Source organism: Fusarium poae, chromosome 1, assembly GCF_019609905.1.
Source record: "Fusarium poae strain DAOMC 252244 chromosome 1, whole genome shotgun sequence".
Classification (NCBI taxonomy): domain Eukaryota; kingdom Fungi; phylum Ascomycota; class Sordariomycetes; order Hypocreales; family Nectriaceae; genus Fusarium; species Fusarium poae.
Window position 1 is genome coordinate 4,100,853 of NC_058399.1, and position 22,645 is coordinate 4,123,497.

At 49.0% G+C, this 22,645-nt stretch overlaps 8 protein-coding genes across 8 annotated transcripts; 5 read left to right on the forward strand and 3 right to left on the reverse strand.

Moving 5' to 3' along the window:
* Nucleotides 1-335: 335 nt before the first annotated feature.
* FPOAC1_001334 (uncharacterized protein) lies at nt 336-821 on the reverse strand (the record flags this gene model as incomplete). Its single annotated transcript, XM_044845939.1, has 1 exon — nt 336-821. One exon carries the CDS (start codon nt 819-821, stop codon nt 336-338), a length of 486 nt encoding a protein of 161 aa, XP_044711855.1.
* Nucleotides 822-2,875: 2,054 nt separating this feature from the next.
* On the reverse strand, nt 2,876-6,962 carry FPOAC1_001335 (uncharacterized protein; the record flags this gene model as incomplete). Its single annotated transcript, XM_044845940.1, has 4 exons — nt 2,876-4,103; nt 4,162-4,381; nt 4,443-6,268; nt 6,316-6,962. The coding sequence occupies 4 exons, from the start codon at nt 6,960-6,962 to the stop codon at nt 2,876-2,878; spliced, it is 3,921 nt and encodes a 1,306-aa protein (XP_044711856.1).
* A 1,681-nt stretch (nt 6,963-8,643) lies between these two features.
* FPOAC1_001336 (uncharacterized protein) lies at nt 8,644-10,964 on the forward strand (the record flags this gene model as incomplete). Its single annotated transcript, XM_044845941.1, has 5 exons — nt 8,644-8,712; nt 8,781-8,996; nt 9,044-9,147; nt 9,537-10,742; nt 10,796-10,964. The coding sequence occupies 5 exons, from the start codon at nt 8,644-8,646 to the stop codon at nt 10,962-10,964; spliced, it is 1,764 nt and encodes a 587-aa protein (XP_044711857.1).
* Nucleotides 10,965-12,831: 1,867 nt separating this feature from the next.
* CCP1 (heme peroxidase) lies at nt 12,832-13,908 on the forward strand (the record flags this gene model as incomplete). Its single annotated transcript, XM_044845942.1, has 1 exon — nt 12,832-13,908. One exon carries the CDS (start codon nt 12,832-12,834, stop codon nt 13,906-13,908), a length of 1,077 nt encoding a protein of 358 aa, XP_044711858.1.
* Nucleotides 13,909-15,205: 1,297 nt separating this feature from the next.
* On the forward strand, nt 15,206-16,559 carry FPOAC1_001338 (uncharacterized protein; the record flags this gene model as incomplete). The annotated part of the gene is made up of 3 exons (XM_044845943.1): nt 15,206-15,607; nt 15,668-15,955; nt 16,011-16,559. 3 exons carry the CDS (start codon nt 15,206-15,208, stop codon nt 16,557-16,559), a joined length of 1,239 nt encoding a protein of 412 aa, XP_044711859.1.
* A 1,761-nt stretch (nt 16,560-18,320) lies between these two features.
* Nucleotides 18,321-19,948, forward strand: FPOAC1_001339 (uncharacterized protein; the record flags this gene model as incomplete). The annotated part of the gene is made up of 3 exons (XM_044845944.1): nt 18,321-18,459; nt 18,521-18,737; nt 18,793-19,948. The coding sequence occupies 3 exons, from the start codon at nt 18,321-18,323 to the stop codon at nt 19,946-19,948; spliced, it is 1,512 nt and encodes a 503-aa protein (XP_044711860.1).
* A 426-nt stretch (nt 19,949-20,374) lies between these two features.
* Nucleotides 20,375-20,847, reverse strand: FPOAC1_001340 (uncharacterized protein; the record flags this gene model as incomplete). The annotated part of the gene is made up of 3 exons (XM_044845945.1): nt 20,375-20,449; nt 20,550-20,655; nt 20,714-20,847. 3 exons carry the CDS (start codon nt 20,845-20,847, stop codon nt 20,375-20,377), a joined length of 315 nt encoding a protein of 104 aa, XP_044711861.1.
* Nucleotides 20,848-21,246: 399 nt separating this feature from the next.
* On the forward strand, nt 21,247-22,094 carry FPOAC1_001341 (uncharacterized protein; the record flags this gene model as incomplete). The annotated part of the gene is made up of 2 exons (XM_044845946.1): nt 21,247-21,499; nt 21,562-22,094. The coding sequence occupies 2 exons, from the start codon at nt 21,247-21,249 to the stop codon at nt 22,092-22,094; spliced, it is 786 nt and encodes a 261-aa protein (XP_044711862.1).
* Between the last annotated feature and the right edge of the window lie 551 nt (nt 22,095-22,645).

Here is a 22,645-nt window from a genome sequence, read left to right on the forward strand (position 1 = left end):
CGTTTTCTTGATACATTGGCCGTTGTTATCCAGTTCCGTCCTCTGATGTGTCTGGATCCGACTGGCTGGCGCTTGTGGAAGCGACATGTCTCATGGCATAATCGTTGCATGTCACTCGTACCCAAGATTAGAAAGATCAGTTGCATATGTGTGCTTGCGTATGCGCACGAAACTGCCTGTTAAGGACATCAATTAATGAAGAATAAATACTATATCATGACACATGTCGACATATCCCCGGCTTCCCTATTAAGAAATATTACTGGTGCCGGGGCTTTCGTGAATAAAGAGAGACACATTCGTCATAGCGAGTGGTGTGATAATCAACCAGTGCGTCACCGTTCTTCGGTTTCGCGGTTGAGTAATCTTGCTGCCCGTGCCAGTCTTTCTTGCTTCTCTCTTAAGCCATTTCCTCGCTCGCTATCCCTCTCCAATATGCCGCCCTCCTCATCCATGTCGCCGCCTCTAGGCTCCCTTGTCTCCATCCCACGGTACATAGCCGTGCGACCATCAGGGGGTAGCTCGGCAGCAGCGGCAGCCATGTTGACAGCAGCGCGTCTCTTGGGCCCAAAGCGCCAGCTGATGCGTTTCCACAGGCTTCGTGGTCTAGATCCAGCTGGTGATGGGGGCGTGGCGAAAGAAGTATCCGGGTCGGGATCTGGTGTCGCGGCGGAAGATGATGACAGAGACGACGATAGAGACGGGGCCGTGGGGAGGTGGAGAGCAGAAGCGACTTCGGTTCGCCAGATATGGATGCGCTCTTGCTTTGCCGGAGGCATAAGGGGGTTGACCTTGATCCGGGGATCCGTGATGCCACCCATGGTTGATTATGAGTTTGTTCAAACTTGTAATAAAGTGTCGATGTTTCTCAGTAGGGCGAAAACTTCTCTTTTGTCTTTGTCGTTTGTAGAAATAGGCGGCTGGTCAGAAGAAGCCGGATTATGACGCTGTATGTGGTATCGTGTATTATGAGTCCGAGGCTAGCTGGATGGAGCTTTGATGTTGGTATTTGATTGTTTGCTTTCTGTGCTTCTTGTTCACTTCTCGCGAAGATGTAAAATTGGCGACCAAAATCCCAATTCCGGTTTTCACATGGACATGGCAGTGTTTTGTTTGCCGTCGTCGAGCAAATTCATCCGTGTACGCCAATGACTCGTGTAATCTGTGAAGGAAGCACACTAAGATGATTGAGTCCAAGCGTTTTGTTTCTCGCCGATTTATATCTTGAAGAAACGTAGCCAAGGAGAAAGTGTTGGCCGAAAAGAGCCTGGGGGACAAGATACCAGAAACAGACAAGAGGGAGAAGAGAAAAGAAAAGAAAAGAGGAGTTAAGTGGATGATGGTTCCTTGTTGAAGAAAAGGACTTAAAAGGGAGAAATTGCGATCAAGGTTTAAGGCAAAAACAAGGTAGGTAAACTCAGGTAGGAGGTAGGAACGATTTTCTTGGTTCGAGAGTGGTTGGAATGGGAAGCTAATGGGACCACGGACCGGGGACGATCTCTCTTGGAAGGCGGGTTCTTGAGCGCGGGCCAGAAGCGAACGAACGATATGATAGTGGAGTTTCGGTATAGTTACGTAGGTACCTATGTAGAAGAAGGGGGGACAAAGTAGTTATTGATTCGTGATGTTTTCCTGGTAACAATTGTTTATTTCAACAGGGTAAGTAAGAGGAGCTGTATTCGATGTGGAGAGAGTAGGAGTAGGAGGGAAGGCGAGGGGGGAGAAGTGAATGAAAAAGGACGACAAGCAAGGGTGTGATGTGATTGATAAAGTGATCAACATTGGTCTAGATCCCTCAGGGTCAAGGTCTCGTGCTCAACGACAGGGTATGGTACCTTAGTGCCTACATAGAAAAAGAACTCTCTTCTCAAGTATCCGTATTTCAGCAGCCAACTTAATGCATGCAATGCGCACTCTCAGCACATGCATAACACAAAAAAAGGCTCTTCACCCCCATTGAAACCTAATGTGTGGATATCGGCAACATCCATATGATCAAAACGTTGAAGCTTGTTGCTAAACAAACCTAGCGCTGCCTTTCGGTTCAGCCCAGGCTTAGTCTGAACTGTATCGGCCAAGAATCTGGACTAGCAGTAACGAGACCGCCATTCAAGAGTCAACAGAGTGAATATCTTAAACCGAATAGTCAGACATATATTATAGCGGCGGCAAAACCCCCAGAATTTTGCACGCAAATTAATTCGGGATTTTGAGTCAACGATTAATTGTTTGATTGCGGGGCAAAACAAGGTCATATGGCCAGAGCTGTTCCAAAATCCCTCCATCTCGCCTCTACAGGGTAACAGTAGTCTCACATATCTCAACTTTTTTGTCCTGGTGGCGGCGTGTCACCCGACCGACGTACAGTCCTCTCATCAGCGTACCAGAAACGTTAGCCGCCAGAAGCACAAGATACGAAATTAGCAGTCCAGTTTATGCTACTTAGACTATACTTCTTAGGCTATTTATTTCTGTAACCTAAAACCTAAAGGTCAGCTTTTCTGCTACCCACTAGCCTCTTAAATGGGATCGAATAAATTGGTTGCATCTTGGCGATCGAAATGACTCTAATAAGTTGACATACCGCCAACGAAATGCTGGGCGCTCAGAACTTTGCGTGACCGACTCATGGCTTCACAAAAAGTGGTCACACTGATTCAGTTGTTGGTTCACATGTCCTGAAACAAATCCAACATGAACACCATCAACCAATGAAGGAAACGTCAAGACAACAGTTAGAATTGTACCAATAGTCATGTTCCAATGCAAGACGGACAGAGAGGCCTATCTAACATCAAAGCCCACCAAAACAGTAAAACCAGCCCCAAACGCCTACGCATCCAAATGCCAACTGCTGGTAATGCTATTCAAATTGTTAAGCTCTTGTGCTTGGCTTCAAGGTCTCCCACCCTACATCCTGACTTTCGTCCAGTGAACCTAACAAATCAACCGACCCTTGCTCTCGGTGTTGACTTGATTGTGATAACTGCGGCTTGGGCTGCACCGGCGGCGCGGGTCGGCGCGATGGCACCCCACCGAACGGGGTTGATAAGTTTGGGTTCGTTCCGTTCATCCCTTGCTTCGGCAGACCTACAGGTTTCCTTGCAGCAACTCCGAGACTCTGTGGCTGAAAGCCTGCCATAGGACCCCCAGTTTGAGCCCTTGATGGCAAAGGTGGTCTAAAGTCTTCGTCCATGATGCTGTGACTTATGCCTGGGCTCGAGCTGGGTGACGTTGTTAAATGGGCCGGTTTCTTTGCTACTGGAGGTGCTGGTTTGCCACCCTTGCTATTCTGTGAGTATTGAGAAGCGTGCGAGGCTGCTGACGCTGACCTCAGAGGTGGTGGTGTTGGCTGCGGCTGCGGCTGCGTCTGCACTCTATTAAGACCAAACCCGGTGCTCGGTGCCATGCCCGATGTTCCTCGTCGAGGGGGCGGGGGCGGAGGCGGCGTCTCTACGTGGCCCATGGGAGTTTGGTCGTCCATAAGGTTGATACGTCCCACCTTGGCTGGTAATGCTGATGGATCATACGGTGGAGGCAGTTTCCGAGGTTGGATGCTTGAAGCTGATGCCATGGAGTTGGGCAAGCTGACCTTCTCGAATGGCGAGCTTGACATACTGGATAATGATGCCTTGGAGGATGACCTCGGGATGGAGATCCAGTCTGGCTCATCCGTGAGACCAAATGGATTCGAGGGACGATTGGGATTGAGCCCGACGGCCTGGTTATTCCTGGGCTTGGGCACAGGCACCGCGGCTCGAGCAGGCTGTTTGTTATCGAGCCACCATTTTTGACGATCTGAACTCGCAGGAGGCAGCCCAGGCTCGATAGAATCATAGCCAATAAGATCCTCATCGTCGCTGTCATCACCAGTGCCGAGATGAGCCGTTGCGTCCCCAACATCAGCCTTTCGACGTTGGTACAGCTCTCTACTGATTGTTTCACGTAATCGTTCGTCGACAATGCTCACTCTGCACTCAAACGCAGCATGGACGGGCCGATGATCAGAAAATTTGAGAGGTGCCGAATTGTAGAGCAATTGTCTGAGGTTAGACCCCTTCCGGAGGATACGATCCGTCCAGGCAGGAATGCGAGCCTTCTCACTATATCTCAGTCAGTATATGTCCATGCAAGGATACATGGATCACGCGAGACACATACGAAGTATCGTAGTTGTCAGTTCCAATATCGAACTTGTACGTGGGTGGGAACGTAATTCGAGCTTCAGAATAAAATGGGAATGACAGCCCAGCTACCATCTGAAGATTGAGCTGGTCGTTTTCATACAGTGTCTCAAAGTCACGTTTCTTCACGAGAGCTCGTGCAGTCTCTGAATTGAGGCCAATACGATAGTTGAAGTCACCCAGCCATATCACAGCGTCTGTTCATGTTAGCGTAACCGCACGATGCAGTGGAAGGGGCGGTAAAGAAAGGGCGCTCACCATGGTCATCAATTCCACGATTCCTCTGGAAACGCAAACCGTGATGAATCGTGGCGTAATCACGGTTGCGTTCGTCGTAGTTGGAAAATCCAGCGGCCAAATGTGCCGTAACAAAACAGATATGAGTGTTGGCATAGTCAAACCGAATTGCCACCGCACCTTTGTTTCCAGCCATGCCCGACATACCCGTCTTCTTTACGCTGCCCTCGACGTTCTTAATGCTGGCTAGACTAGGCGTCTTGACAAAGATGCATAGTGCTGCTCCGACAAGCTGCCCACTTCGCAGCAACACATATCTCTCGCCTCCTAATCGCTTCTGTCGCTCGTTGAGGTTATGCTTTACAGCCTGTTCCCATAGGTTTTTCCGTGATGGATCACTGTTCATAATCTGCTGAGGACTGAGCTCGACGATCTCCTGGAATCCGACCACAAAGATATCTGGCTGAGCGTTACCTAGGGTTTCTGGGAATAGCCAAGGACCAAGATCATCATCAACGCCTTCAGTGCGCCCATTGAGATTGAAAGTGCCAACCCATATGGTGATACTGTTGTAAGAAGTGAATTCACCACTCCTCTTGGCTAGCTCCGATGAGACGAAGTCGCTGATAGGATCAAACAGAAGAACCGGTGCTTGCCCAACAAGACGACCCAAAAGCATGTCAATAGTGATCTGGCGGGAGGGGTCGAGGAAGTTGTTGTGGTATATACGCTGCACGGATTTGCGCACGTCAGCGACAGCTCCAGCGAGTGACATTTTGCCGTGGCGTGTAAAGGATGACTTGAGAGCGCCTGTTCCGGCGTAGGTTTTGGACAAGGAATCTCCATTGTCTGCCCAGAGACTAGAATGTCTCATCCAGAAGTCGGACGCAGCATATTCTCCCCGGTGCCCTAGGAAAGCCTCAACCGCCATTTGTGAAATCATTGTCTGTATGAGATTGGTTCGATCGAGACAGTCAAGACAGTTGGTTCGGAAAACACCCTCCTGTTGAAGCACAACCACCATACGCGCATGCCCAGAGCCGTCTTGATCATAGCTTGGCTCATTTGTCTCCTCTGCAAGGAAGTATGCAAACCCATCAGTAGAATTCTCAATGTATCGGCGAATATCCCGAGCGGCTTCGTATCCGGCAGGTCCTTTTGTCTCGGCATGAAAATCGTAATTTGTCTCTCGCAGGAGGGCATGGTCAGAAGATCCATCCTGTCCTGCACGGCTTAAAGGGCAATGTCTGATGCCATTATGGTAAAGGTTACTGAGCTCGACCTCACCTGGCTTGGTCTCACTAAGAAGGTTAATGACATGAACTGCTCCATAGGATTGCTCAAGCTCCTCAAAATGTTTGTTGAAAGCAGGCTGAGTCCCATCGGGAGATCTGGTAACTGTGATCTTCTGGCGACCTGGGATAAGGTCGGCCGCCTGTTCCCAAAACACTGGGACCGACCCGCGCACTTGAGCATACGAAAACATTGTCCCTGCTGGACTCCAGAAAGTGGTTTCAGTTTCAACGAAGTTTGCTACGTGCCCATCATCGTCGATACCTCGGGAATTGAAGCGCGTTCCAGCTCTGCGACAAGATAGTCGGGAGATGAGAGTCATGAAAGAGGGCATCCCCGATTTGACGTTCTTCAGGGGTGAAGAGTTCAATGGGATAGTCATTGTTTTACAAAATCCACGGATGGCTGAAGTAAGTATCCGTGATGAATCGAGAGACGCTCGTTCGTGTGGCATAAGTCGAGAACGAAATTGCACAAGGGGGCTGATCATGAATGAGTTCCAGAGGAACCCATCATCGAAATTGTCAATCTCAAAGGAGTTAGAATTGATTGGCCTGCTGTTCGTCAGTAGGGTTCTATTGGAAGCGTGATAGCAACGAACCTATCTTGGAGTCGGTTTGTCAGATCAAAATCTGTACTGTAGTAAAAGGTTCCATTGCTCAGTAGATTGCGCAACTCGTGGCAAGGATGCTCCATGGCAACTTCCCTTCGACCAAGGCCTTGACCATAAGGACCGGACTGTACCGATGCAGTATCTGAAAACTCGGGATCGAGCGATTCGAGAGGAACGACATCGTCATAGTCGGCGCTACTTAAGCAGTAGAATGCAACTCCGCCTATACGTTCTACCGTCTCACCAGGCCGTAAGGTGGCAGCCCGTGTCGCATGTGTGATGATGGATAGAAAGACCTCGCTGTTGACTGTGATCAAGCCCAACGTTCCATAAATCGGTCGATGAGTCAGCCGACGATAGTCTTGTAGTAGGGTTTTGGAAACCGGTGCGAATTCAACCATGCATTTCGATACTACAGTCTCGCTGACGTTCCCGCGGGGTCTTGTAATTGCAGCTAAGGATGTAAGCGAGCCGTTCGCGATGGCTTCACTGGTGGACGTGGTATATCGAAATATTAGGGTATGTGAGGACGATACGATGGCGATGGATCGATGAGGATAGTCGCGTATATATAGCTCGCATGACTTTTCGGGTGAGGGAGCCTGAGAAGACCAGGCTGGTGAGGAATGTTCCATTTTGGACAGAATGATAGTGTTGGACGGGACAGATAAATTCAGGGTTCAGCGCGTCCGAGACAGCGATTGCGGAATGGATTCAAATTTGTACTTGAACCATGATCAATTGAATGCAAGCCAGGAAAAGATGCAAATACAAATGACTTTTGAGTGATAGTAGTTGGGCTCCGTAGGGTTCAGCTGGTGTTTGGACGAAGGTGAGGTTTGGGCATTATAGACAAATGTCAGAGTACTGGATTGGAGCAAATGACGTTTCTCAGCTGGGGGCACAGCAAGACACCCCCTGGCTGCTAGGTACATACTAATGGAATAAACCAGTCAAGGGGCTTAATAGAAAAGTTTACCACTAAGCTTCGAGGTGCAAAAATAAAAGACCAAAAAGTACCTATGATCACAAATGGCATGAGCTGAGTTCTTAATTTCGTCTTTTGTTTTTCCAATAATCAAGGTTTCTTACACCCTGTCCACAAACCGCAGGCATGTACATAATAAATAGGAGCTCGGTAGTAGTGTCTGTAAAACCTAAGTGCACGAGTAGCCATTATTAGCATGAAGAGCATAATAACTGTTTGAGCCCATTCTTGTGATGTTTTGCGAGATTCTCAATGGGCCTGTTGAGCCGACTGGAAGTTTAGACCGCAATCTTATGTGATTTAACCCGGGCAGTGGTGGTTAGACGTACGCAGGTATCAGCAAACGCCTGAGGTGCAATCTCTCCTCGGCACAAAAGGTTAACGATCGAGTGCAAATCACAAATCACAAAGTAGCCAACCCTTCGGCGGCAGATGCTTCAGAAGCCATAAGTAATATAGATTAAAGTAAAGGCCGGTGTGGGACTTGAGCACTGGGATCACAGGGTACATGCATAGAACCACTTTCAACACAGTCCGATAGAGCATACCACGGTAAACATTTCTTAGCCGTGTCGACCGTGACTTGATCTAGGTAGCGCATGGAGCGAGATGAGGAAGTTTTCCCCAGAAAAAGTCCGTAACAGGAATGCGCAACTAATCGACAAGACATAATCTCCAGATACCTACTGAAGTATCGCGAACAAGTTGTCGAGGATAATGTTGAAGATATAAGAAACAAAGTGGAAGAATAGAGCTTCAGATTCGAATTTGAGATCATGCTCTCTAAAAGAGAGCGTTCATTCTCTTCCTATCATATGATTATGTGAGAATCATCATAAGCCCATTTTAGGATACAGAAAAAAGAAAGATTTCTTTGAACTGCACCCGCTTTCGAGAAAATATGTGCATGCTCAAATTTTGGCTTAGTCAGCAGCTCTTAGACGGCGAATCGTTGGCCCGGACATACTGGCCCAAGACCCATGTCAGCTGCGGAGACTTGCTAGACAAGTACAGTCCCGTTTGCATACACCCCTGGCAGCACCAATCTATCGCAGATTCGTGCGTGCTTCCTTAGGCGCCTGTGGCACAAGCTCTTTATCCAGTGACTAGATTGTTAGGTACCTTTCTTTCCTCCAAAAAAGAGCTTGTCTGTAGCGCGAACTACCAGCCCCTACCTTTCGCGACGGACCTGAGCCTCAAGCGTCATCTCCTATCTGCAAACTTCTCAGCTTCGTAATTACAACACAAAACCAAAACACGATCGCTTTTCCATCCTCATCCCTTCCACTTTGCGAACGAGAAAAAAAGAAGAATCGGCTATCAACGATATGACCGACTTCGGCCACTTTGGTTCTGAGGAGGAGTACGCGACTGTGCGCAAGCACAATGCGGAGGTGGTATGTTTATATCTTGAAAAACTCATTCATGCCTTTGAAATATCATCTGACGTTTGGTGAAATAACAGGAGTCCGACCCTGATAACTTCGATCACTGGGAGAATCTCATCAAAGCTTGTGAGACATTGGAAGGTGGCTTGAACCGCAACTCAAGTCCCCAGGCACTAGCAACTTTCCGCGATGCGTACGATCGGCTCTTGACGAAATTCCCCCTCTTCTTCGGCTACTGGAAGAAGTATGCTGATATGGAGTTCAACATCGCCGGCCCCGAGTCTGCCGAGATGGTCAGTGTTCCCTCTATATTATCTGTGACATAGCTGACCACGAATAGGTCTATGAGAGAGGATGTGCAAGCATCACCAATTCTGTCGATTTGTGGACGGATTACTGCTCCTTCAAGATGGAGACAACCCATGACCCACACCTCGTCAGAGAGTAAGTTCCGTTTGGATGATTTCCTTCCCCTTCCCTTAACATGCCTTCCGGAGCAGTATTTCGCTTGACCAGGGTGGTCTCGGTCGACATATCCGTGAGGGCTGTACACTTCACTATCAAGGTGTCTGATGGTGAGATATGCCTGCGATAGCCCCTTAAGCTGGGATGCTCTCTCACGCTCTCTACCAGGCGATTTTGATATTCCACCCGTGCTCGTTCTTAACTCGAGAATCGTCCCTGCGTTACACGTCACCCGCTCGATAGAACATGATCTCGGTTTTGCTACTCACTCGCATGCATAACCATTTTCCCCTCTGTATTAATCCTCTCCACCCTTTCCCTGAGTTATCCCTCCCACAGATGGTTCTTATGCTGACCTTACACTCCAGGCTTTTTGAGCGAGGGTCAACCTTTGTCGGTCTTGATTTTTTGGCGCACCCTTTCTGGGACAAGTACATAGAGTACGAAGAGCGCCAGGAGGCCCAGGACAAGATTTACGCCATTCACGCACGCATCATTCGCATACCCATGCATCAGTATGCCCGATACTACGAGAGATTCCGATCATTATCACACAGTCAACCGATCACCGAAGTTGTTCCCGCCGAGGATCTTGCGCGATTCAGAGCAGAGGTTGAAGCCGAAAATGTTGCCTTTGGCGGTGCTCCTAAGCCTGAGTTGGAAATTGAGCGCGATGTTCGTGCAAAGATTGATGCCATGTTCTATGAAATTTTCACAACCACACAAACCGAGGTATCAAAGCGCTGGACTTATGAGTCCGAGATCAAGAGACCTTACTTTCATGTCACCGCCCTAGAACATAAGGACCTGGCAAACTGGCGCAAATATCTGGATTTTGAAGAATCTGAAGGAGACTATGCACGAATCGTTGCCTTGTACGAGCGATGCCTTGTGACATGCGCATTCTACGACGATCTCTGGTTTCGGTACGCTAGGTGGATGTCTGGTCAGGAGGGAAAAGCAGAAGAAGTTCGTAATATTTACGTGCGGGCCTCGACAATGTTTGTGCCTATCAGCCGGCCAGGTATCAGACTACAGTGGGCCTACTTTGAAGAGAGTACAGGCCGTGTTGATGTTGCTCTCGATATTCACGAGGCTATTCTTCTGAGATTGCCAGACTCTGTCGAGGTCATCGTTTCATGGGCCAATGTTGAGCGACGACAAAGCGGAGTCGATGCCGCCATCCAGGTGTACAAGAATCAAATCGAAGCCCCTACCGTCGACCTCTATACCAAGGCCGCGTTGGTTGCAGAGTGGGCCATGTTGCTCTGGAAGGTCAAAGGATCTGCTGAAGAAGCTCGTGAGGTTTTTACTAAGAACGTAACATGGTGTGGCGACAGCAGACTGTTCTGGGATCGGTGGTTTCAATTTGAGCTGGAGCAGCCATCAAACGCTGAGACCGAGGCTCAGCATGGCGAGTGCATGAAGAAGGTGTTTGACGAGCTTCGAGAACGAAGCCGACTTTCCGCACCAGTAAAGAAGGACCTGGCCCAGATCTACCTCAACTACTTGGTTGAACGGGGTGACAAGGATGCTATGAAGGTGTTCTTGCAGATTGACAGGGAAATCTTTGGGTAAGTTGCCTTTTTGTCCTTGTATCAAGTAGCATCCGCTAATCCCATTACAGGCCATCCTCAGTAGCAGAATTGTGCACAGGAAGTGGCAAGGAAAACGGTGCTGCAAAGGGCGAACTTGATGAAGCCAGCAAGCAGAGAGCCGAGGCACAATACGTTCATTTCTATGAAGTTCATGGGGAGCCAGAGGCTGATGCACAAGGCAACGCAGACTTCAACTGAGAACGGAAACGCGATAGACGACGTGTGAGGCTGCTATAAACGATGAACCTGGCGATGGTTAACACATGAAGGAAACAGCGTTCCTGCAAATGGTAGATGTATTGGATGACGCTGGAAAATTAATGGAATGTCTCACAGACATGATGCTGGGCTTCCAGAGTTCGATAAGGAATTTTTATTCTGAATGAATAAGTAACAGCAGCTTGTAGCCTACAGAAGATAATAGACAGTATATATATATCCCACATTGAAAATGGAGTTGTTGATGAGTGGAATTGTTACAGATCTTGTGGAGTATTATAATCGGACACATACATTAGTGCTGCTAGAGCCCTGTATTACATATCGCCATGGAATCTAGCCCAATCTGTTTCCACCGGAGAATTATCGGCGAACGTTGACCAACGGGGTTCGGCATTCGCCGTCTGAAATCTGGGGAAACCAGGCTGCCCGCTGTCTATGACTTCAGACTAATCGATCATAATTGCAAACTTCGAAGCTACATGTTAAGGCATTGCGTGAGATTTGTGAAGATTGTCTAACCCAATCAGAGTCCAGCTGATAATGTACAGTGTTAAAATAGGTTGTAATTTGCTGATATGACGAGAGATCACATGCGGGAGGCAGACGATTTGGAATCTTTGAGCCTGGACACAAACGGACCCCTGTCATTCGAAAAAGATTCCATCTCGTGGTGCTCCTGTATCCACTTGTGGCTGATACTTCGAAGCTACGGGCTGATGACTGATATCCCGATGAGAGACGTTGGAGAGGAGATACGTAGCTTGGAATGGAGGGTCACCCTTCAGGGTCCTGGTGCGTCGGAATTTCCCCATCTCTTGGGTATTCGAACTCCAATTTCACTAGCCAAAGCCTTATGGTTGGTCGCCTTGTAGCTCACAACCCAAAAGGGTCTCGCATTCTGGTCTGACACATGGCAGCCATTTTTGACGACTTCTCATGACTTGATAACACAAGTTAGCTGTAACAGTTTGATGTTCCACACAGCAACCCCTGACGTTGCTTCACCCAGGCCTCAGCATTAGTGTCCTCTCAGAGGCAACAGAATCTCCATTACCAAGAATCCCCACTGACTCCACTGGGCCCATCCCGGCGTCATCCCCCACCAAAAATGAAAAACATTGGGACTTTGATACATCATTGACCAATGACCAGAGACTGATTTCGAGTCGTGGCACCGGCTCCTGAAGCCGGTACCGCTTCGGAGAGGTTCTGGGGAAATGATGTGAGGAATCATTAGAATCCGTGACCCACAGGCCTTTGGGTAGGCAGTACCGACCATGACAGTATGAGGGTTAACGCGAAAGCAGAGGTTGTTTAGATAGTAGATTGAGACGAGATCAAAGAATACCAGAGCCGCTGTTTTCGGTTTAGAATGGGTCGGAGCGGGTCTAGACGGACCTAGCAGTGAATGGAAGAACGGAAGCTTTGCCATTCATTTTCTGCGGTCTTCATGAATCGCGTTCTGACGGCAGGTGAACTTATCAGTCAGGGTCGGAGTTGCCTAACGGTAACTGACACGGCAGGTCCCCGTCTCCTCGGCTTCCCACCAAACTCAACCGACGCCATTCCCTCTTATAGGAAGGTACAGTACCGCTCGTCTCAGATCTTCTTTCTTTCTCTCCCACACACACACTCTCTCTCTTTCTTCTCGTGAAGTTACGTCTCCGAAGCGTCTCAAGCACTTTGCGATATCTTAACAATCAAGGTACGTTGAAGTCATCTCTTGCACTACAAGCTACGCACCCCTTCAACACCCAACAACATTCAGACACGCCTGCAATAGTCCGCCTCATTGTCTTGCTCGCCCATGTTTGGAATTGATATTGATATTTCTGTATTATAGATGGCTTCTGCTACCCGACAGTTTGCCCGCGCGGCTACTCGCGCCACTCGCAATGGCTTCGCTATTGCTCCCCGACAGGTTATCCGCCAACAGGGTCGTCGCCACTACTCTTCTGAGCCCGCACAGAAGTCCTCTTCGGCCTGGATCTGGTTGACTGGTGCTGCCGTTGCTGGAGGTGCTGGCTACTACTTCTATGGCAACAGTGCTTCTTCCGCCACTGTCAAGGTCTTCAACCCCAGCAAGGAGGATTACCAAAAGGTTTACAACGAGATTGCCACCCGCCTGGAGGAGAAGGACGACTACGACGATGGTAGCTACGGTCCCGTTCTAGTCCGTCTTGCCTGGCACGCCAGCGGCACCTATGACAAGGAGACCGGTACTGGTGGCAGCAATGGAGCTACCATGCGATTCGCTCCTGAGTCTGACCACGGTGCCAATGCCGGTCTGGCCGCTGCCCGTAATTTCCTCCAGCCTGTCAAGGAAAAGTTTCCTTGGATCACCTACTCTGATCTCTGGATCCTTGCCGGCGTTTGTGCCATCCAGGAGATGCTGGGTCCCGTTATCCCTTACCGACCTGGCCGTTCTGACCGCGATGTTTCTGGTTGCACGCCCGATGGCCGTCTTCCTGACGCTTCCAAGCGTCAGGATCATCTCCGAGGTATCTTCGGCCGCATGGGCTTCAACGATCAAGAAATTGTTGCATTGTCTGGTGCCCACGCTCTTGGCCGATGCCACACCGACCGATCCGGCTACAGTGGTCCTTGGACCTTCTCTCCTACTGTCCTGACTAACGACTACTTCCGTCTTCTTGTCGAGGAGAAGTGGCAGTGGAAGAAGTGGAACGGCCCTGCACAGTACGAGGACAAGACCACCAAGTCCCTCATGATGCTTCCCAGCGACATTGCTCTTATTGAGGACAAGAAGTTCAAGCCTTGGGTCGAGAAGTATGCCAAGGACAACGATGCTTTTTTCAAGGACTTTTCTAACGTCGTCCTCCGACTATTCGAGCTCGGCGTTCCTTTTGCCCAGGGCACCGAGAACCAACGATGGACCTTCAAGCCCACCCACCAGGAATAAGTTACTGATGAATGTCGGTTAATACCTCGTTGAATTTATGTGAGAATTGAATTTGGTCATCATATTAATCGATGAACTGGAAGAGCGATATTCGGAGTTTTTGGTTGCCATCATTAGATGCTGGCTTAGAATGCTAGGTTGTTTATAGACCGCGGATTGGGGTTAAACTGTGGAAGCATGTCGCTACATCGGGCGTCAATCATGTCTGGTAGGGACCAAAAGAATTTTCTTTTAACTTTTGTTTTGATAGTTTCACCTACGTGAAATTTGGACATGACAGTACTTTGTTAAGGGACCAGTGATCATTGAACTTGTTCCTGCGTCCGCCACCAACATTTGACTTCGGCTAGACATATGCATTGGACGAAGTTAGCGTTGCCGATCTGATTTCGAAGCTCGGGCAACGGGACTTCCTCGAACTTCGAACAGGAAAATTGTGCATATAGAAGCATAAGAGGTAGTTAGTTTCTGAGGCAATGGTGGACACTAATGATCCAAGAAAAGGTCCAATATCATCTGTTTTTTCCAGTGCAGTCAAGAGTTAATTGATATCAGGCAAAGAAAGCGACATCAACGAAGTAAGTGGTACTTGCTTAATACCAGCTCGGCACCTGATTCTTACAAGTACAGATTTCTGTTATTATCGTTTGTTCAAACCAAATGCATAATAATAACAGCGTCTACATGGGTTTACCCATGTGGACAATCATGGAAAGATCGATAACGTTATCGTGCAGAGTCGTTCGACAGAGGTTTAGCGTAGTGGGCGGTTAGATTATTCAGCATTCGCCTTCCAAGGAAATCTACATACCTCTTCTAGCTATTCTAGAGCATAGCACGAATATAGTCAGAATGGCAAAGCCGAGTGGAGGATGAATAATGATGATAGTGATCTTAGTAAACAACTATCTTTCCTGTCACGTCATTGTTGCTGTATTTGAGCAAAATCCAGTGCTTGTTGGCCGAGTGGTATTGGAGAGCTATCAATATGTCGAAGGTTTAGTCTGTTTTGATACTGTCAAGCAGTTTATATGAAAGCCATCCCTGTCCTCGAATTTCAGGAAGGAATGTTCAAACAACCAGCTTTCATCTCGATACTATTCACAACTTGATTGGTGGGTGCTTCTGGCATTGTGCAAATCTATAGATACCCTGTCCAACAGATATCGAGGCCTGGCTGGTTTGTTACTACCAACCCTGTCTTTCGCATACATAAGTACATATTTAAATGCTCGCAGGTCCCACAACCTTCGTAACAGGATAAACTACACAACACTCAACACTATTACCAGTAACTATGACCAGTCAAATTCAGAACAAGGCAGCTGCCGGAGTTCCTTACTTCACTCCGGCACAGGAACCGCCGGCTGGTACCCCGCTCAAGACCGATTTGGTGCCGACCCTCTTCAAACCACTCCGTACGCGGGGTGTTGAGCTCAAGAACCGCTTTGTCGTTTCGCCTATGTGCACCTACTCAGCCCAGGATGGACACTTGACTGATTTCCACCTTGTCCATCTCGGACAGTTCGCTCTCCAAGGCGCCGGTCTTGTTTTCGTTGAGGCCACTGCTGTTGAGCCTCGTGGTCGTATTAGCCCCGAGGACTCAGGCCTCTGGGAAGATAGCCAGATTGTGCCTCTCAAGCGCATCACAGACTTCATTCATAGCCAGAATACCAAAGCTGCAATTCAGCTCGCACATGTAAGCTCAACCTGGAAAATGGGTAGTCGAGGTTGGTGCTTAAACTGACATATACCATAGGCTGGCAGAAAGGCGAGCACAGTTGCACCCTGGATCGGTGGCTCTGTGAACAAAGCACTTGCCACTGAGGAAGTCGGAGGCTGGCCCGATGATATCGTCGGGCCTAGTGCTATTAGATTTGCTGATGACTTTGGAACGCCACATGAATTGACGATTGAAGAGATCAAGACTCTTGTGAAGCAATGGCAAGAGTCTGCCGTACGAGCCGTCAAGGCTGGCTTTGATGTAATTGAGATCCATGCAGCTCATGGTTATCTTCTGCACCAATTTCTTTCGCCTCTTACGAACGTAAGTCATTTACAATACTCATTATAAAAAGGCTGAAAACTAACGCGACTTGCAGAAACGAACTGATCAGTATGGCGGAAGCTTTGAGAACCGTACACGTCTGCTATTCGAGATTACTGAAGCAATTCGCGCCGTTGTTCCAGAGGAGTTACCCCTCTGGGTGCGCATCTCTGCCACCGAGTGGATGGAGTGGAACAATGAACCATCTTGGGACCTCGAGAGCAGCATTCGTCTCGCCAAGCAACTCCCGTCATTGGGGGTCGACGTTCTCGATATAAGCAGCGGTGGAAACTTGAAGGCGCAAAAGATCAAGGTTCACCAGACGCTCCAAACAGATCTCGCAGGCAAGATCCGCGAAACATTGCGTGCTGATGGCAAGGAACTTCTGATTGGAACAGTCGGCTATGTCACTGATGGCCCTTTTGCTCGTTCGCTGGTCGAAGAGAACGAGGATCCAAAGGCTGATCTCGTGCTTGCTGCAAGACAGTTCCTTAGGGAGCCAGACTTTGTGCTCAGCGCCGCAGACCAACTGGATGTCGATGTCAAGTGGCCAATTCAGTATCATCGGGCAACCCCAAAGAACCGTAAGCCGCACAGCAAATAAGGTATGGGGATTATGACATATGATAGATAGCATTGATACAAATTCTATTTGTTTGATATACTCTCTTGAGTGACGACTTGGCTTAGCGGAGCTTCTTTTTTCAAGTCAATGGGCGTTTATAGATACAAGATGCTCGTGATTACCCAGAGCACTTTGAGTTAGAGATGTTATCAAATATTACCAAGACTGACAAACCTTCAGCTTTGGTTATGGACATGCCAACATGCTCGCATACTGTCTAGGCTGTGTCAGCAAGGAGTGCGAGATTGTATGCTACTAGAATGCGATGGTGGGGCCGTAGCGATGTGGATGTGGGGCCGATATGTTGAATAGCGGAATCATATTTCGCCTCAATTGCTTTGATGACAGTCTGTATACCGAGGTTGAGCGATCAATTGAGCTGAGATATTAGACAATGTCAAGTCTTTATGGAGCTAATTGGTATGCAATTATATAGTTGGCTGCTTGTAGTAGGCGCCTAACAGATATGATGGCGCAAAGTTACTTGCAGAATCTTGCAATGAACATTGCCGAAACTTACCTATGTATTGTAGGCCTAGGAGAAACCTATAACTAGCATCTGCGTGGGGAAAGTATCTAAGTACCAAGGTATACAAGGATTAATAATTCAAAAACATGCATCATCAATAAGCAGGTGACGGATGTGACCCAGCTAAGTTCTGCGCCTCGGATAGTTTGTCTTGAGTAAGACGAGGCTGGGCTGTGCGAGCTCTTAGAGACGTGGCCTTTTTTTCTATGCCTGCGATAAGTTTATTGCCACATTCTAAGAAGATACTTTGGCAGTCAGGTCATGTTAGTTTACAAGGGGAGAGTAAGATAACCTCTCGAGTCTTTCGGAGCATCAAATCCCGTTTTGTTGCGACTCAATTGGGCAATTGTCTTTGCACTTCCCTAATTTGTCCTTTGTTAGGATTAGATTTTACTCAAGGAACCCATATATGACGGTAGTAGGTTTAGACAGTGCAAGGACAATCAAAGATTTAGAGCTAGAAGGATTTATATTAATGCAAAGCTGCATCGTGTGTTTTGAACTTGATCCTCTGAATGGATTTGCTCGACTTCCATGTATTTCTACCCAGATTGCTGGTCAGACATGTATCATCCATCGTTCGTTTCCTATCAATGAGGTTCATGGCCAGGCGGGTGTCAATCATCAATGCCCCTGGCTTCAAGGTAGGTCCCCTACAGCCGCCTAGAGGCTTTGGCGCATCCTGTACAGCAGCTTCGACCAATAACAGCTGGCTTCATAACATCACTAAACCCAAAATAAGACTAGCCGCGAGTGTCCTCCGCCGCCGCTTTGGAGGGGCCGTGCTGGGCTGCAGCTGCAGCTCCGGCGGCATGGAGCCAGATCAACGGAAAAGACAGCAAAAGGGACACTTGTTCACTTGAAAGATGGACCCCAGACGTTTCCTCCACCTTTTCTTAGCGGGTGTTGACTCCGGGCCCGGTGAGCTTGCAAGACGGGCTGTAATCCACTGGAACGTCTCGCCGCCCACTGAGCCAAGCGGGAACCACGGGCACTTTTAACAGCAGGTACGGTACTGTGCAGCACAGCACTGTGGGTTGGATGTACGTTACCTGTCCTCAAGCTCCAACTACAAAACTCTCGTCCATCTTCCCTCCACTCCAAACCTCCATTCTTCCTCCTCCTCTTCCTTATCTTGTCTGCTTGCTTGTCTGTCACAGCGAAGCTCTTTCTTTGTGTTTTCTAGGATACCCCCAACCAGACAGCCCATCATGCATCACAAGAAGATCGCTTGCAGCTTCATGGCTGCTTTGGCTGCCTATGCCTCTGCTGCCGACTCAGATGTCAGCCAGCTTACCAAGGACACATTTGACGAGTTCGTCAAGTCCAACGACCTTGTCCTCGCTGAGTGTAAGTCATGATTAGCAGCACCTTTCTCCCGCAGGCCGGCTACTGACATGCCCCTTCATAGTCTTTGCTCCCTGGTGCGGCCACTGCAAGGCTCTCGCCCCCGAGTACGAGGAGGCTGCCACTACCCTCAAGGAGAAGAACATCAGACTTGCCAAGATCGATTGCACTGAGGAGTCAGACCTCTGCAAGGAGCACGGCGTCGAGGGTTACCCCACTCTCAAGGTCTTCCGCGGCCTTGAGAACGTCACTCCTTACGCTGGTCAGCGCAAGGCTGCTGGGTAAGTCGACCGTTGTTCCGATCTGTCAAGATTCCAACTGACATGAGTCCTCCAGTATCACCTCATACATGATCAAGCAGTCCCTCCCCGCTGTCTCCATCCTCACAAAGGACACCCTCGAGGAGTTCAAGACCGCCGACAAGGTCGTCGTCGTTGCCTACCTCAACGCCGATGACAAGAGCTCCAACGAAACCTTCTCCAAGCTTGCTGAGGGTCTCCGTGACACCTACCTCTTCGGTGGTGTTAACGACGCCGCTGTTGCCGAGGCTGAGGGTGTCAAGGCCCCCGCCCTGGTTGTCTACAAGGCTTTTGATGAGCGCAAGAACACCTTTACCGAGAAGTTCGAGGAGGCGGCTATCTCTTCTTTCATCTCCACTTCCGCCACTCCCCTCATTGGTGAGGTTGGCCCTGAGACCTACGCCGGCTACATGTCCGCTGGCATCCCCCTTGCCTACATCTTCTCTGAGACCGAGGAGGAGCGCAAGGAGCTCGGTGAGGCCCTCAAGCCCATCGCTGAGAAGTACAAGGGCAAGATCAACTTCGCCACCATTGACGCCAAGGCTTTCGGTGCCCACGCCGGTAACCTGAACCTCAAGACTGACAAGTTCCCCTCTTTCGCCATCCAGGAGGTTGTCAAGAACCAGAAGTTCCCCTTCGACCAAGAGAAGGAGATCACCCATGACAGCATCGCCAAGTTCGTCGAGGAGTTCGATGCTGGCAAGATTGAGCCCAGCATCAAGTCCGAGCCCATCCCCGAGACCCAGGAGGGTCCCGTCACAGTTGTTGTCGCCAAGAGCTACAACGACATCGTCCTTGACGATACCAAGGATGTCCTTATTGAGTTTTACGCTCCTTGGTGCGGTCACTGCAAGGCTCTTGCTCCCAAGTACGATGACCTTGCTTCTCAGTACGCTGCATCTGAGTTCAAGGACAAGGTTGTCATCGCCAAGGTTGACGCCACCCTGAACGACGTCCCCGATGAGATTCAGGGTTTCCCTACCATCAAGCTCTACCCCGCTGGTGCCAAGGACGCTCCTGTTACTTACCAGGGCTCACGTACCATTGAGGACCTCGCCAACTTCGTCAAGGAGAACGGCAAGTACAATGCCGAGCTCTCCATCAAGGAGGAGGGTACCGAGGAGGCTGCCCCCGCTGCCAGTGAGGAGAAGAAGGACGAGAAGGCCGACGAGGATGTCCATGATGAGCTGTAAAGAATTGATGTCGCATTATTAGTATACAAAATGGGGTATAACTGATTTCATGGGCGCGGGTTTTGATGGTGCTGAGATTTTATCGCACCTCTTAGGTTTTTAGTTCTCGTGGCAATGGGACTGTTTCATGACTTGACTACTACATCTGTCATTTTTCTATACATTGAACAGTGATTTGCTATACGTATGCTCATGCAAGCTGCGAAATGCCCGATAGCTAACTTTTGCAGATATGCTAATACCGTAGTACAGAATCATACAGATCTTCCACAAAGTTTCCCGTGATAATGTTTCCTCGTAGCCCTGAACCAAGGCGATATGAGAGGTGTCATGATACCACCACTTCCACTGACGAGTGAGAGCTTGTTCTATCTCCCGAATCGAACTCTTTTATACACTTTTCATCGCTTGTGCTTTCCTGTCCATTTATTTCTTTCCCTGTGTCCTGGTCTCGAGAGCCTGAACGTGGTTGCTAAGGCGGGTGATGGAAGCCTGGAGAGTCTGCGATAAGAGACATTATTAGCACCCAGCTTTTTCATGAGTGGAAGAGCAATCGGACAGAGTTGAGACTGTCAATTGTTTCATCCATCTGGCTACGTACGTAGATGTCCTCAGTCAACAGGTCGTTGGCAGTCTTGTATTCCTTGAGAAGATAGCTGTAAGCGGCACTGCCGGAGAGGAAGCTACCGAGGAGGAAACCAAAGAGTCTAGTCGCAAGTCAGCAATCTCAATCCATTCCGAAGCAACTTATGAGCCATAACATACCCTCCACGGAAGGCTCCCAAAGGTTTCCGAGCAGGAAGAGGCGAGGCATCGGCCATTCGTCGGGCAGAGGTGCTAAAGGTTCGGCTAGCGAGCGCGCGGCTGCTGGGAGAGAAGATTCTTGAGGCCAGAGACATTATTGCGATTTCGATGCTGCTTTCGATTTCGAAGGGTGCGCGTGGTGAGAGAGAATTGAGGTTGCGGTGTTTAGCTAGGAACGTTCCGTGATGGTGATAACGAACAGCAGTAATAGGCGCCTACCTAGGTATGGTCGAAAGAGCTACAGCGTTACAGGTATCCTAAGTGCTTGTCGGAGCCCGGTGCTCGGAATATTCTGAGCTCGGCAGAATCACAGTGCCCTGTGTTTGCTGTACTGAGCTTTCGGGCTCGTGATTGGCTACGTCACGGCATCTACGGGCCTACCTAGAAGTACCTAGGGTGTGGGTTTCCTCCATGGAGATGTCGACGAATCAAAGTATGGACTGTTGCGTTCTCTACGTTTCATTGTTTTTCATGCTACTAGAAATCGCGCGACAATGAACAACTTCGGGGTTGTCGAGCTCGCCAGCGCGAAGACAACTTCTGCGCCAGGATGGGCTTATGTCCCCGATAATACCATCAGTCGTTCAACAGCACCGACCAACAGGAAACGCGCCAGAAATGTTCCTGGACTTACATACAGCGATTTGACAGCTCGACAGGACAACAAGATTCGAAAGGAAGTCGAGGCCTTGGACAAGGATGGCGGAAAGGATAACACAATACCGTTGCCTGTGAAAAGTGGAAGGGGTATGTTCAATGACTGACGGCTGACTTACGATTGCCCCTGGTCCAAGACTAATGCCCGACAGCCCAAGGGAAGCATACACCAAATGTTCGAAAGATTCTACAATCGCAGAAAACTTTTGGAAATCATCTTGACGATTTTCTCGCGATGCAAGCTCTCGCCGAATCCAACCCTGCAACCTCTCGTGCATCCGGCGCAAACAACAAGCGTCCCTCTGTCAGTCGAAAAGACACCCCTTCATCCTCTAAACCACAACCAGAAGAGGATACGACGATGTCCGATGCAAACCTCCTGCCTGTGCTCCCTGAACCGTCGAGATCTCCGCCAGCGAGTCATCCGGGCGATAATAACCCATTGCTTGTGTCGCGCGTGCCTGAGATGCCGTCAGATGAAGAACTGCGCAAGCTTCTTGCACACCCTCCCCTCAACTATGGCGAAGCAACGGGTACTAGAGACACGAAATATCCTGCCAGAGCGTTCTGCGAGGTTTGCGGATACTGGGGACGAGTGCGCTGTATGAAATGCGGAACCAGGGTCTGCGCACTGGATTGTTTAGAGGCACATAAGGAAGAATGTGTCACAAGATACGGACTATGAACAGTCTGAATATTCTGTGCACTGGGCGTTCTCTTGTTTCTCTTCTTTTTTTGGGTTTGTGGAGTTCACAGTTGTTACGGCAAGGAGTTATGGGTTGGAAATTGGTCTGATACCCGTGCATGTAGGAGAAGATTCTTATTCAGTGAAGTGCAAACACTCTACGACAGCATTGATCGTACGTGGTGGTCGAGTTGCCGGCTTGACTCTGTCCCTCATGTGTCAGGTCGTGTTGATAAATACTACGATAGATTTGGCTGTGATGATAGCGTATATGTTGCTGAAGTAACGAGGAAGCAGAGATTTATCCAATGAGAGAAGAGAGGCTCAGGTTTGACGTGATAGGAATCCATGAATAATACCTAAGTTAAGATAGGAAAGTTTGTTGGACTCAGGTTGCCCAAAATGTTGGTAGTCTTCTGGCAGAAAGGTTGAGTCCCTGCCGAAACCGATCAGTGACTCAAGTTTAACCCCACCTTCGCGTTTATGCCCCCCCTTGTGCCCCGCCATTCGATAGTACAAGACCACTTTCAAGACTGCAACTCTTCCACCAA